The sequence below is a fragment of the Nematolebias whitei genome, chromosome 22, assembly GCF_014905685.2.
Source record: "Nematolebias whitei isolate Nwh7 chromosome 22, NemWhi1, whole genome shotgun sequence".
Lineage (NCBI taxonomy): Eukaryota > Metazoa > Chordata > Actinopteri > Cyprinodontiformes > Rivulidae > Nematolebias > Nematolebias whitei.
In genome coordinates, this window is record NC_056519.1 from 19,646,257 (window position 1) to 19,661,856 (window position 15,600).

The 15,600-nt window shown below is 40.8% G+C and overlaps 1 protein-coding gene across 1 annotated transcript; it reads left to right on the plus strand.

Moving 5' to 3' along the window:
- The first annotated feature begins 533 nt into the window (after positions 1 to 533).
- itih2 (inter-alpha-trypsin inhibitor heavy chain 2) lies at positions 534 to 15,578 on the plus strand. The gene is made up of 20 exons (XM_037695896.1): positions 534 to 796; positions 1,292 to 1,333; positions 1,484 to 1,522; positions 3,602 to 3,774; positions 3,845 to 3,949; positions 4,026 to 4,188; positions 4,258 to 4,365; positions 4,993 to 5,121; positions 5,235 to 5,351; positions 5,486 to 5,654; positions 6,366 to 6,491; positions 7,211 to 7,392; positions 7,557 to 7,742; positions 9,737 to 9,876; positions 12,021 to 12,349; positions 12,427 to 12,540; positions 13,156 to 13,354; positions 13,432 to 13,604; positions 15,107 to 15,218; positions 15,301 to 15,578. Exons 1-20 carry the CDS (start codon positions 701 to 703, stop codon positions 15,446 to 15,448), a joined length of 2,850 nt encoding a protein of 949 aa, XP_037551824.1. The 5' UTR covers positions 534 to 700; the 3' UTR covers positions 15,449 to 15,578.
- The last annotated feature ends 22 nt before the right edge of the window (positions 15,579 to 15,600 follow it).

Genomic DNA, 15,600 nt, shown 5'->3' on the forward strand with positions numbered 1-15,600 from the left:
TTCGGAGGCGCAGCTCACACCTGCAACAAACTGTAGCGCTCCCGAACTAGCCTCCCGCTAACACACTCGAACTCTCCCCTCTCCCGGTCCTCTCCTCCTGCTCCCCTGATCCCCCGCCCACATGACAGATCTCTCACATGTGAGTGGGAGTCCAGCAGAGACAGTCAGGGGAAGCCTACAACTTTATACACATCACCATAAAGATCACAATGAACACAAAACTAATACACATAACCATAACGACACGAGCAGAACTAAAACACAGAATCGCTACAATACTGTAATTAAACAGCTGAGTTTTGTCATACATCTTTGGTGTTTATAGCTTTAAATAATGAGAAAATTTTAGTTTTAAATACGGCAGATGTTTGTCCACACAGTAAACTTTATAATAAGGTTTCATATTTTTGTTGTGTATTATTCTGTTAGGTTTTAAATCTTTGTTTAATCTGCAAATAACTCAAACCCATCCTACTTATCCTCCCTGCAGGTCAAGTTTCAAAGTTTCTTTCTCCTCACTGCGTTACATCACACACAACAAATATTTACAGGAGCTGGACGTCAATCGGTTCAGTGGATTTTAACCTCCAGCTTTCAGCTCTGCAGGTTTCCCTTTATAGAAGGACCGTCTTTCTACGCCTGGGCTGTTTTTATTATTTTTTATGCACGCGTGAGAATATGAGTGTATAAGCTCAAAAACATGAGGTGTCTGCTGTTGCTGCTTCTGGGCCTCCTGGTCCCCCATCAGAGCTGCTGTTTCGAGTTTGTGATAGACGGAGAGTGGGAGGAGGATGTGGTGAGTTAAAAAGATGGAAATTCAGTCAGAGAATAGGGTGAAACTCAGCTAAAGTTTATTTTATCTCCTGCAAAAAGCCAACAGATTTCTACTCAAATGTACACACACGTTGAATCTATTGTTTTTTTTACATGTTCTGTTTAAAGAACGTGATTTTGCTGATCCAAACAAGGTAATCCGAGAACAATTTTGAGACTATTTAATATCACAAAACAGGAAAACGTGCATGGTTTAAATCAGAAAGACGTTTCTTTAAATAAGATCATAGTGAGCACCATTTTCAGATTTTACTCCATCTTCAGCACCTTCTTCATCAAATCTAAAATCCATGCACATTTTGCTGTTATTTAGTCAATCAAATCCCAGTTTTCCTCTCATAAAAAGGGGCTTTTTTTTAATGTTTCAATACGAGAAGCAAATTCTACCAACAATTAAACTTTAATTCTGTAAAATCACAAAGACGTTCACGCGATTCATGGTCCGTTTTCTTTACAGACAGGAGCTCAGACCCATCAGGATCATCGAGCGAGGCACAAAGTGAGGGGTTTGGTCATTTCTGTTGCAACTTGTTATTGATCTGCTGGATGAATCTGCCTGATCTCACAGAAACAAGCATGTCTAACATGAACAGAAACACCTGAAACGTGTTCTGACGGAGTGTTTTAAACAAAATCTTGTTTGTTCCAGAGAGCCACACTGACCGGCGAGGAGCAGGAAGAGTATGAGGTAAAACCAGCCTCTTGTTGTTTCAGCTGCCTCCACTGTGACAGAGTTGAAGCTTATCTAACGATCAATACGTTGCTGTTTGATGAGATTCTCATGGCTGACAGGTTATTGGCTCTGCGCGATGTCACCCTGTTTGCCCCCTTTTTGTCGCTCCCTCATTTTATTCTTCCACGTGAACTAACAAAGTGCTGTGGAGATATTTAGTCCGAATAAGTTCCAACATATAAGCGTCCCAGAAGGTTGAAATGAGACCGGACTGACTTGTTATCAAAGATTCAAAACAGACTTTGCTAAATGAAACAAATGATTTATGAATGTCAAACATAAAAATAAAAATAAAGCAGTTTTTTTTTAAAACGAGCTCACCTTGAGTTTAATGCCAACAAAATGTTGTGAAGGCCCTTCATCATTGAAAAAAGCAGTAACTTGTGTTTTTGCCCTTTTTTTGTGTCTGATTAAAGAACGTCCAGCTGTTCAACACAGCTGGACGTTTCTTCACCAAAGCCCCAGTCCATTTTAAATAAGATAAGATAAGATAAAACTTTGTCTATTCTCCTTTGACACGCTCTACATTCATACACAAGAACCAACAATAGAACATAATAAAAAACACATTACAAATGATTTCTTATAAATATTCTTCCTGGCCAGTGGGACTCGGTAATTTGATGGAAGCATCTGGAAGCAGCTGTGTAGTGGATATGAGGGGTCCTCGGTGATCAGGGTGGCTTTCTTGGTCACTGAGCGGCTGTAGATGTCTGAAACCAGCTCTGGGACGATGGCAGCGCGCCTGGATCACGCTCAGATGTGGCTTCTTCTCCGCACGATCAAGTTTTAACCTGCTTTTATTTAAAAAAAAAAAAATTAAAAATAGCTCCAAAATAATGGTTTTAATTAAAGAATCGTGTCATTTTCCCCCACCTGAAGGCCAGCTGTGCACATATTCCTCATATTTCTTTAAATTGTGTTGCTAAAAGCTAAAATTAGCAAAACAGTCGCTAAAACCAGTTAAACAGTAGCTGAAAGGTGTAATTAGCAAAACTGTAGCTAAAAGATAAAATTAGCTGATCCTGCTACTAAGGCTAAGTATAGCATGACAGTAAAATGACCCAGCTGGTCGAAGCAGATGGCCGCTTGTCCTGAGCCTGGTTCTGCTAAAGGTTTCTTCCTCATGAGGGAGTTTTTCCTCCCCACTGTCGCCTTCATGCTTGCTCAAGATGAGAGTCTACGATGGCGTTAGACTCGTCTGCTCTCGGATAAATAATGTTATTAGCTTACTTTTTATGTTTGTGAATGTTTCTGTTCAGTGCCCTGAGATGACTTCTGTTGTGATTTGGCTATAAATAAACTGACTTTAATTAAAATGTAAAAGGAGCTTAAAGAGACAAAATATGTTGAAGTAGACAGAGAAAAAAAAAATGGTGCTGAAAGAGCCAATAAAATCTTACTGTATTTTTACGAGGAAAATTTTACAAATAAAATTAAATAATCCAAGTATCAACCTTTTTTTTTTTTTTGATGGAATCAACTATTTTAATTAGGGATGCACAATATTGGATTTTTGGCTGATATTTGATATGCCAATATGTTAAAACTTATTTGGCCGATGACCGATAACCAATAACCGATAACCGATACTAATACCGATATTGTTTTTTCCTAGATCTACTTACAGACACTACATAGTTTTCTCTGCTGTACACACACACACACACACACACACCCACACACACACACACACACAAACACACATATATATATATATTAACAGTGCCTTTTATATCGGTGAGTTAGTTTGGTGGAATGGCCGATGTCCGATATTATCGTCCGATATTGATACCATGCCGATAATATCGTGCATCCCTAGTTTTAATGTGAGTGATTATTAAAATAGCACAAAGTATGTGGAAGTGGTTTGATTGCAACAAAAGCTACAGAAGAAACTATAAACAGGGAAACAACAGTTATGATTCCTCTTAAATCGTAATAATAATTATAAAAGATGACTGAACAGCAGAAAATGTCCGAGCAACATCCAACCCTGCCTTTACTCCTCTCACACGTCTGCTGTCTGGCCAGGTCGTGAGTGGAGAGGACATCACGGTCAGGAGCTACAAGGTGGAGAGCCGCATCACGTCACGCTTTGCTCACGTCACCGTCAGGAGCTCCGTGGTCAACTCGGGCTCCAAAGCTCAGAGCATCGCCTTCAACGTGCAGATCCCCAAACGAGCGTTCATCTCCAACTTCACCATGTGAGCCAAGCTTCCTGCAGCTCTCCGTCACACGGAGCAGGCACCATCTGAGCTTCTCCTTCTGTCGCAGGAACGTGAACGGCATCATATTTGTGGGCTCGGTGAAGGAGAAGACCCATGCCAGGAATCTGTACGCTCAGGCCAGATCAGAAAACAAGGCAGCAGGCATCGTCAGGTGCACCAGAGCGCTGGTGAACTCATTCACACAGCTGCACAACGACGCACAATCAATATGTTTTTCTGCCTTCCAGGGCGAATTCCCAGGACTTGGAGACCTTTAAGACGGAGGTCCACGTTCCTCCCGGCAGCAACATTGAGTTTGAGCTTCACTACCAGGAGATGATGGAAAGGAAACTAGGCTTCTATGAGCATTTTCTGTACTTGCAGCCTGGGAGGCTGGTGCCACACTTCCAGGTGAGAAGATCCTGATTCACGATGTATCTGCGTGTGGTTGAACTCTTCTTTAACCCAGTCTGTTGTTAGGTGGATGTGTACATCTATGAGCCCAATGGGATTGCCTTCGTGGAAACACCAAACACGCTTGGAGCTCAGTTTGCAGACTTCGTTAAAGTTACGTCAACCGAAGACAAGGTAAGAGACATAGAACCTCCACCTGGTTCATTTGTATATTTGTGCTTTTTCTTCAGATTTCAACTGAATTCATGAGTTGTTGGTTCTATTCCAGCTAGAAAACCCGAAGGTTTTTGCTTATTTTGACCATTTTTCTTGAGCTTTTATTTCCATCTTCGGTTCAGTTTTCTGCATCTCACAGGTCAAAAGCACAAATTCATATTTCAGTAATAACATTTTCAGAATAAAACTTGCCAGTATCTTTTTATGGCTAAGAAAGATTTACCGTATTTTTTGGACTATAAGGCGCACCGGAGCATTAAGTGAAACAAAACAGTCAGATACGTCAAACTTTATTCAACTCGTTCACAATAACTCTCAACATTGTTCAGTTGTAACACATAAAATTAGTTCGAGGTCAGTAAGCTCAACCAGAATTAATACGTAAGGCGCACTGTCGATTTTTAAAAAATAAAAATAAAGGATTTTAAGTGCACCTTATAGTCTGAAAAATATGGTACTTTTACTTGCAGGAGGCACAATTTTATTGATTTAACTCCTGTTTTCAAAGTGAATTTATTATTTTTTTTAAATGAAATGCTGTTTTCTTGAGATAATTATTCTTTGCTGATTCTTCTCTGTGCTCAGGCTCATGTCGTCTTCAAGCCCACTTTACAGCAGCAGAGAAAATGTGACAACTGCACCAGCAGTGCCATCGATGGAGTCTTCTCTGTCAAATATGACGTGAACAGAGACAGCAATGCTGGGGAACTCCAGGTATCACATGTTTTACTCATCCAGGGTCTTGTAAAATATCTGCTTTATTACTTTTAACATGGATAGAAACTTGTTGCATGTGTCTGACGTGTGGTTTTATTGTTTCTATTTAGGTTTCCGACAACCATTTTATTCTTTTCTTCGCGCCTTCGAACCTCTCCCCTCTCCCTAAAAATATTGTATTTGTCATCGATGTGAGCGGGTCCATGTGGGGGGTCAAAATGAAGCAGGTAAATATCAACGGTCTACATTTATTATCTCAGAAAGGTTCCCATTTTGATAATTTCTTATGCACATCGTGCAAATACTGCCCTCATGTGGCCATTTTCTAGAATGCACTCAATTTTAAAAACTCTTCTTGCAGACGGTGGCAGCCATGAAGGCTATTTTAGATGACTTGACTGCTAAAGATAATTTCAACATCATAGACTTTAATCACAATGTGCGCTGCTGGAACGAGGACCTGGTCCCAGGCACTATAATTCAGACTGCAGATGCTAAAAGGTACATCGAGGACATCAAACCCAATGGAGGTACGACAGAGAAGCATTCTGCACTGAAGAACAGTTTGTCCATAAATGACCAATTTCTAATTTTCAGTGGCTTCATTGAAATAGAGATAAATCTTAAATGAAAATAAAGTGAAAAATTACACAAAAGTTTATTTGTCTATCATTAAGGGAAGCAAGTATTTGATCCTGAACAACCTGATTAGACTGTGTGTTTGTGTGACATTTTGGTTTTATATCTGATCTCAACTGGTGCATAAAGCACTCCAGTTCACAGAATCAGTTTAGTCCATTTTAACTTCTCCACCACTATGAGCAAGACCAAAGAGATGTTAAAGGACATTGGGATTACAAGCCCTGTGATGGACTGGAGACCTGTCCAGGGTGTACCCCGCCTCTCGCACGGTGACTGCTGGATATGAGCACCAGTGACCCCTGTGACTCAAAAAGGAAAGATAAAGATATGGATGGACCACAAGACCTTCAACAAAAAGCTTGGTGAGAATGCCCCTGACTTTCTTTGGTCTTCTTTGGTGGTGGAGAGGTTGGAATGGAAGAAATGTAAGGCAGGTGAGCTTATACACATACCATGTGCAATTCGCTGACTGGTTGATTGTAATTTGTGTACCACATGGTCACGTAATCAATCTGTGGGAGCAGACCCAACTGGGTCAAACTGTTTGCCCTTCATAGTCTGCTGTTATACACTGACTCACCTGAACATTTTACTAACAGGCACCAACATCAACGAGGCGCTAATGAGAGCGGTTCAGATGCTAACGAGGGCTTCGCGTCAGAGTTTCATCAACTCTCGCTCCGTCTCCATGATCATTCTGGTGTCAGATGGAGATCCCACTGTTGGTAAGAACCAACCAGAAACACATGTTTAAACTCTTCAGCCATGGTTAGCCAAGCTTAGAGACGAAACCTGTAAAAAGGATGGCACTTGTGAGCACAATAGAAGAGAAAGATCGGTGTTAGTGTCACAGCCCCTCCTTTGACTGGCAGGGGTCATTCCCCCTGAAGGCATGGGAGTTGAGCAGTTGGAGCCACCTGGGCTCAGTAATTTTAAAGAGAGCTCTACTAACTTTTTCGCTCTCCTGCTCCTCCAGGTACTCTTTTTGTCCTTTGTTCAAGTTTGGTTTTGGTTGGACATATTCTTTCAGAGGCACATCCACTCACTCTTACAGTACACGCACTAAACTTGCACATTCATATTTATTATCTTTGGTTGGGTTTGTTTTGTGCAATAAAACTATTTTAATTGGCCCATGCATTTGTCTCCCCTCAATTTGGTTATGGACCATGAGCCGGGCCTGTGATAAATGGGGGCTCGTCCGGGATATCGCCAACGTTTTTGGTTTAGGAAAAAACTAGACTCACAAACTTATTTTGAGTTTGTTCATGATCTCCCACTCTCTTTTAGCTCTCTTTTAAATTACTGAGCCCAGGTGGCTCCAATTGCTCAAGGCCCACCTCTTCTTGCAGGAGGAAGCACCCCTGCCAGTCAGAGGAGAGGATGTTAGCCATCATATTTTTAGTGTTTAATGTTGATTTTTAACCGTGGATTCTCTCTGCAGGAGAGATCAAACTCAGTGCCATACAGAAGAACGTGAGGCGGGCGATGAGGGAAGATTTCTCGCTCTTCTCTGTGGGCATCGGCTTTGATGTGGACTACGACTTCCTGGAACGTATCTCCATGGAGAACAGGGGCATGGCCCAGAGGATTTACGCCAACCACGACGCAGCAGAACAGCTACGGGTACGACCGCTGCACCTGACAAAAGTGCCATCAGAAGGCCTGCTCTCCTCATCCCTTCATTAAAGCTGAATGGAAATCATTTTTTATAAACACTGCTTTGAATTTTCCAAAACCAAAAACAGAAGATATGCTCATATTTTTACTGTTTTTTTGTCCGTTTGCAGGCGTTCTACAGCCAGGTTTCATCTCCTCTGATGAGGAAAATTGCCATTCAGTTCCCAGATGATTCTGTGGCAGACGTCACCCGGGATCGGTTTGATATGTACTTCAGCGGCTCGGAGCTGGTGGTGGCCGGGCGGGTTCTGCCATCAGAGACCAACACGCTGACAAGCTTCACTACGGCCGCAGCTGTGAGTGGAGCACATGCGCACTCTATTTCACTACTCTACTTTTCACCGACATGTGGATTCAGTGAGATAGACAGGCCTGCTGGGTTAGCAACAACTTCACAAAGAGTCAAACTTTCTTTAAGTTTAAAACTTTTGCTGCCCAACAAAAAGACCCTTCGATCTTTGTCACAAAACGTGTTTCCTCTTTAACAAATTGTTTCTAGGGCTCATGTTGACCCAAGATACTGTAATTGTGATAATTTTGATGAGTTTAAAGAAACACAAACAAGCAGGGGAGGGGAAATCTAATCATTTTGTCATTAAAACAAAGTTAACTTTATGGAAACTTCAGCGTTTTTTAATTAAAAGGTAGGATTTTTTTGATCAGACTAAAGGAACTAAAGGATTAAAGGAACAATTTAAACATTTTGGAGTAGAGTTTGAGGAAAAGATTTGGACAATTAGTATCTTACCTGTTGTAGATAGCACTTTACAAGACCTTTTTATACTGCAGTTTACATCTGACAGGATAAATTAACAGAGGTTTATATATTGGGATTTGAATGAAATAAAGTGTTGGAGACTGGAGGACAGCCACTAGTGCAAACACAGCCAAGACCAACAATAGATTGCTGTGGTCTTCCACCACCTCCAGACTCCAAAATGTCATAGTAGTCCCTCACTTTGAACTGAGGTCATTCAACGAGCTATCTACAACAGGTAAGATATTAATTGTTCACAACCTTTCTTCTGAACCCCAATTTAATATGTCCCAAATAGTGTTTTAAAATGCAGGGGCGATTCTATTATCTGACCATTAGGGGCGCTTAGCCCCCAGTGCTGACAATGGCTCTTGGCTTGAACAACATGGTGGCCATTGGCGTTGGAAGCATTTGTAAAGGTGTGGGGGAGCACATTGGTGGAGGATCTGGGGGTCCTCCCCCCAAAATTTTGGAATAAAGTAGATGCCGTTTCCTGCATTCTGGCGTATTTTAACGGTTTTTATAAACAGCTACGTTTACCTACATAAGTAAACACTTGATTCCATAACAATTTTAGAGAGCAGCAAGAAGTAGCACTAAGCTAGCGGCACGCGATACAGACGCGCTAGCTAAGATGCTACAAATGTAGCGCTCTGCTTTACATTACACAACCTAATAAACGCTTTGTACAAAACTGATAACTGATCATAACAAAGACTAAACTTATGCAACCAGAAGTTGCAACATATATCTACACACAAAACACACAAAGCACAACTAATTAACCTTTAATTTAACCGTTAAACATAGAATGTATATGACAGAAAAATGGAGGATTTGTCTGCAGTTACCTTCATACAGATGAACATGCTGTACTTCCTGTTTATAACTGCTCTATTCAGCTGATCATGATGTCAGCCGTCGGCTTTTATCCATCTTTTACATTGTTCCAGAATTCGTTTAGGTTTTGGAAATGGACTAAACTGCATTACGTCCTCTAAACACTCCAAACATGTGCTCCACTGACAACATTTAATAATTTTTTTTCTGATGTTTGTTCATGAAATCCCTATGATTGTCAAGTGTTCATAATGCAAAACCTTGTCAATGTTGTCAGAAGAAAAGGGGGTGGAGCTCCTGCAGGTAAGGGGCGTTTCACTTCCAGGAAAAACTGAGATTGCTGATTGGTCAGTTTATTGATTGACAGGTGGTGTCGAAGAGCCAACTCATGCAAAATAAATGAATCAATAATGCTGATTTTACTGGCCTGTTTGTCATCGTTTATTCAATTTTTATTCCTTTTTTTTTTCAATATTTCAGTGAATCGAAGATTTGAGAGCTAGTTTCTTTACAAAATCCTAATGGTTTCTTTATTTATCAGGGGTGCTGAGTTAACTTTAGGGCTGCTGGAGCACCCCTAATAAGTGGCTAAATCACCATTGTTAAAATGTTTTTGAATTAAATGTTAATCTTCAATAGTTTACATTTAAAGCACTTTCAAACGGTGTCCACTATCCCAATTGTGTCCTGCAGGCCAATCTGGACCTCACTTTGCAGATCGACGCTGACACGACCGAGTTGGACAAAGAGCTGGCCGAACAGCAGCACTCGTTCACTGGATTCGCCAGACAGATGTGGGCTTATCTCACCATCAAGCAGCTGATCGGTGAAAGGTGAGCATTTACAGCACGAACTCCGCTGACGTCTCATAATGTCAAAGTATTTTCTACTTCATGTGATTCTCATTAGAACAAGTCAGACCTGTGGTTCTCAAACTTTTCATGCCGCCCCCGCTTTGATGGGAGAAACATTTCCAGCCTCACCCCTAATTGGTTTAAGTGGGGGTGCTGAGGGTGCTAGAGCACCACTCGGTGGATGCCTGAGGCAATGATGTACGTACATACCGTAGTTGAAAAAATGAAGAAGAAAGGAAGTCAAACTAGTACGTGTGTAAACTCCAAAAATTTGATCATGAGTTTTGCAAATCTGATTCATGCTCTTGAACCCCCCCCCACCCCCCCCCCCATTTAAAACCATTGATTTTCTACTTATTCTGCTCCAGCCATGCAAATTACACTAAAAGACAAACAAAGGCAGCCATGGGAACATAATACAAAGCACTTATTATAGAAAACCTATGAAAAAAACTACACGGGGATTAAAAAGACAAAATAAATATTTATAGAAAATATGCTAATTGTTTGATTGTTCATGAAGCATTCACTCTATTGTGATCCATTTTTCTTCTGTATGTTTTTTTGGCATCTTTCTCGTTCCACGATTTTTATACTGTTTCAACAAATCATAAATCAAAATGTTCAGCTCTTTCAGACCAATCCTGCTATGACCTTTGGTATTGGTGCAGCTAGTTTTTGTTAAATATTTAGCCTTTTCTGACATTTTTTTTCTCATAGAAAATGAACTGAGCTCATTTTACATCCTTCAGATCTGTTTACAACCTTTTACTGCTCCTTTCACATTTTGTTCTGCTTCAGCTTCCTTGTGCAAATTCAAACATTAATTTAGCTACTTTCAGCTGTTTTTCCAGCTGTTTTGTGTTCCTCTTAGCTTTATTCTGCTAACTACAACATTGTTGTCCTTCTTCTAACTCCTTTCAGCTTATTTCTGCAAGTTTCAGCTATTTCAGCTACTATTTAGCTGCTTTATGCTAACTTTAGCCTTTTCAACTAATTCCACATTTTTGCACTCATTTAAACTTTTATCAGCCTAATTCAGCAAAAATTTGCTCTCTCCACTTGCTTCTGGTAATTTTATCCTCTTTCAGCCTTTTTTTTAAGCTACTATTCAGCTATTCTCTGCCTTTTTCACATATGGTAATTTCTACTTTTTTATGCTAATTTCTGTTTCTTTTAGTATAATTGGGCACAATTGTGCTCTCTCCACTTCCTTCTGGTAATTTTGTCTTCTTTCAGCTTCTTTAGCTATTAATCAGCTGTTTTTAAAGCAAATTTCTGCCTTTTTTTTTAGTTATCTTTCACTTTTTATGCTCATTTTTGGTTCTTTACGCTTAATTGGGCACAATTTTGCTCTCTCCACTTCATTTTGGTAATTTAAGCTGCTTTCTGCTTCTTTAGCTAGTTTTTTTTTTTTTTTTGCTAATTAACAAATTTTTGTTCTCATTTCTATGTTTTTGTGTGCAAATTTTTGCTATTTTCATTAAATTTCTCACTTTTTTGTGCTCATTTTAGCGTCTCTCAGCCTAATTGGGCACAACTGTGCTCCCGCCACATCCTTCTTTTAATGTAGGCTTCTTTCTGACTTTTCAGCTAGTTTTTTTTTTGCTAATTAACAAATTTTTGTTCTCATTTCTACATATTTAACCCTAATTCGGCAAATAGTTGTTCTTTCTGCTTTCTTCTGCTAACTTTGGCATGTTCCTCCAGTTCAGCTATATTACAGCTGTTTTTAACTAATTTTAGCTGTTTTTCCAACAAGTTCTTCTGCAATAAAGATCACACTGCATTTTCGCAGGAAATTCAACTTCTCTAGTTTATTTAAATGTAGAAAATACTTTAAAAAAGCACCATTATGCCATCTGCCAGGGTATTAAATGTACAAAGGAAACACACACACAGATTCATTCAACTTTTATTTATACAGGTTAGTCTCATTGCGCCTCAAAACATTATTGTCTCTGACAGAAAGGGCATTAATTCAACAACAGTGTAGCATGTTTTTCAGATATCGGGCGGGTCTACCTTTGTTTTTAGAAAGTGAATCAGCAGTTACTCTTTCTAAAAGAAGAGTGTAGTTTGGTTTTCAGTGACTGACAGCTGCAGGCTGGCTTCCCTTGCAGATCTTTGGCTACAACCGCAGCCAAAAAAAGAAAAATCACGCAGCGGATCGAGACTCTGTCCTTGGAGCATCAGTTTGTCACGCCGCTCACCGCTCTGCTGGTGGAGGGCGACAACGAGAGGCTGCTGGCCGACTCCCCCAGGGACCCCAAACATGGCTGCTGCTCAGGTGCCTCAACTCACACTGGGCTTCCTCCTGTTAATATGGTCTATGCAACGCCACCTCCACTTCCACCGTGGGTCGCCTTACCCACGGTGACCTCAGACCAGGAGGAGATTAAGATAGGTCCAGTGGAGACCATTTCCAACCTTAATCGTGGCGTTAACAGAGGTAACACGTGAAGGTTTCAGAGCATCATGACGTTTCCACCTGCTGCGTTCCTAACCAGCTCAGTGTTCCTCACACAGTGGACGATGACCCCCACTTCATCATCCACCTGCCTGGAAGGGACATGGACGTCTGCTTCAACATCGACTCCAAACCGGGTCACATCCTCAACGTGCTGTCAGACGCTGGAACAGGTGCCACGTTTTTTTTTAGTTTGTTTTGGAAAAGATGTTCATAAAAGTGGTTTGTATGCGTTTTTCCTCACCCCCCCCCCCCCCCCCCCCCAGTATTTTTAAAGCCTTGCCTGCAACTACTGCTGCAATGTCTGCGAAATTTAAAGGAATAGTTCAGATCTTTTGAAGGACAACTATATCATATGGTATTTTATTACATGTTGTAGATGGCTGTTTGAGTTCTCGTGGCCAAGATCATTCATCGCTGTGATCTGAAAACAAATGGATCATGCACACATTATTTTATGAAGCTTTGCATTGCCGTTGCATGGTTATTCTGGCAGAAATACGATGAAATTCCTGCAAAAGTGCACCAGGCTGCACTGGAAGAGACACAGCTAGCTGCTGCTGCTGGAATTTGCGCTTGCAAATAAACATAAACTTCTATTTAAACAAGGAAATGTGCTGGAAAATTAATTTAGGTTTAAATCATAAAATCAGCTCATCGATTTAGTTGTACAAAAGGCTATCTACAACAGGTAAGATATTGATTGCTCATAACCAGCCACAGGACACCATTTCAAAGTATCTGAAGTCTCTCTTTAATGCTTCTAACCGTCTCATCCTGTCTTGAAGGAGTTGCTGTTAATGGTCAGCTAATCGGCTCCAAAATGGCGCACAAAGGCAAACTAAGCACCTACTTCGGGGTCATCTCAGTCTACTACCAGCCTGAAGGGTTCAGTGTGACGGTCAGCACTGACCGCATCACCACGACTGACGGCAGGAACAACAACTCGTTCACCTGGGGGGCCACGGCTGAAATCACCCAGGACGGGTAACTCAAGGCTCGTCAGTCTGCCCCGTCTAGCATTCAGAGGATTTCATCCGGTTTTAACTCCGATTCTGTTTCAGGGTGAGGATTTCTATAGTGAAGAACGATCAGGTCACCATCACAATAAATGATAGGATCCAGGTGATGGTGCTGCTTCACCGTGTTTGGAAGAAACACCCGGTCAATGTGGACTTCCTGGGGATTTACCTTCCCAACGACAACCAGTATTCACCTCTCGTCCATGGGCTCATAGGTAGGAGACGTCGCCAAACCAGCTCGAACACAACCCAACCCAGTCCTGACTGATCCTAATGCGTACTGTTTGCAAATGTGCAAATCATAGATCAGGAGGAACAGTTGCACACTTTGATCCTAACTGACAGGAGATATGGGTATAGATCCATTTTACATATTTGTAGAAAATGTTTATAGAAATCAGGAACATAAACATTTTGTTCGTAGTCACACTCAAAGCCTAAAATGCAAAGTTAACCCAGGAAATAGCAGCATTTATGTTTCTGAACAACCTCTAACACCACACACCTGTGGATCAAAAGTGCCTTTCCAGTCTGCCACTATTGGCCTGTGGGCCTAGGCTTGTCACGATAACAAATTTTGCTGGGCGATTAATTGTCTCAGAAATTATTGCAATAAAAGATATTGTTTGAAATTTGACAATAATTAGTAATTATTGTCAAATTTACGCAGAAATGTTTTCTATCTTAATTTGGTTTGCATGTAGTACCTTTTTATGACCACCAGACAGCAGTATAAAACTGAAGGATGGATACTGAGGGAGCGAGCAGCGTGTCTCTTCAAGAAAAATGGGAAGGAGGCAGTTTGGATCTTTGACAAGATGTGTCCCTCCCAGGTCGGCCTGTTAGCTTAGCTTCTTAGTTTGGCTGCTCTTAACATCCAAAAACGTAATTTTGAATGGTTAAAATGGATTTTAAAGAGAAAGGGAGGAGTCAGTGAAGAGCACGGGATTTGAGCTTTTTGTCATCCAGTGTCTTCACTAGAAAGAGAGAGACACAAAGAAACGATAAAAGCTGATAAATGAAAATGAGGTTGATAATTTTCATTTATCATGCGATTAATTGATTTGTTTATCGTGACAGGCCTATGTGGGCCATCAGTTGATAATTACTAAAGCCACTTTGGTATAAAATGTTTTTGTATTAAAATAATGACAATTTGAGAGCTAAACATCTGAGGTGGTAAATACGTCTAAAAACTTTAAGGAGCATTTTTTCATTCATTATCATTACAATGTAGGGCAGCTGAGTGGTTACAGCAGTCGTCCTCCAATGGAAGAGTTGAGGGTTTGATTCCACCAGCAGTCACATGCCGAAGTGTCCCTGGGCAAAACGCTTAACCCCTCATTGCCTCCCATGTGTGTCCCATTGATATATGAATATGATCTAAAGCACTGATTAGTCTATGTACAGATCTAGTAGAATGATGTATGGATAGATAAATGAGAGCACAGATTGTGTTGTAAAGAGCTTTGAGTATCTTCATAAGATAGAAAGGTGCTCTATAAGTACAGTCCATTTACCATTTACAATCAGGCATTTAGGCCTGTCACGATAACAAATTTTGCAGGGCGATTGTCAGAAATTATTGCGATACACGATAATATTGTTTATCATTTATCATGCGATTGATTTATTGTTTATCACGACAGGCCTAGCAGCATTTATGTCACCATTTGACAAGTTCAGGTGTAGTTTAATATAAAAACTGATCTCACAGGGCAGTTTTCCCAAGAGCCTGATGTGAGGGTGTATGACATCCACGAAGGAGCTGACCCCCTGAAGCCGGAGGCCACCATGGAGGTGAAGAGCAACATACTACATGTCACCAGGTACTTTGTGCATTTTATTATAAAAACCCCCAATTATAAACACTTCCTGTTACAAAGTTAAATCTGTGTATTTGTTTGTCAGGGGCTGGCAGAAGGACTACAGACTGAACAAAAAACATGGATCTAACGTGTACTGCTGGTTCATTCATAACAGTGGGAAGGGTTTCATCGACGGGCACTACAGCGACTACATTGTTCCAGATCTGAGCAGCTTCCTCCAGCTGCCATGAGCATCCACCTCCCCCCTGCTGCTATTAACCCTCAGCTCAGAGATGTGATTAGATCAAAGAGTCAAAACAGCAACGTCACAAGCATAATCACATTTCATTTTCCCCCCTTTATTAAAAAAAAAAAAAAAAAGAGTATTTTTCCATTTGCACAG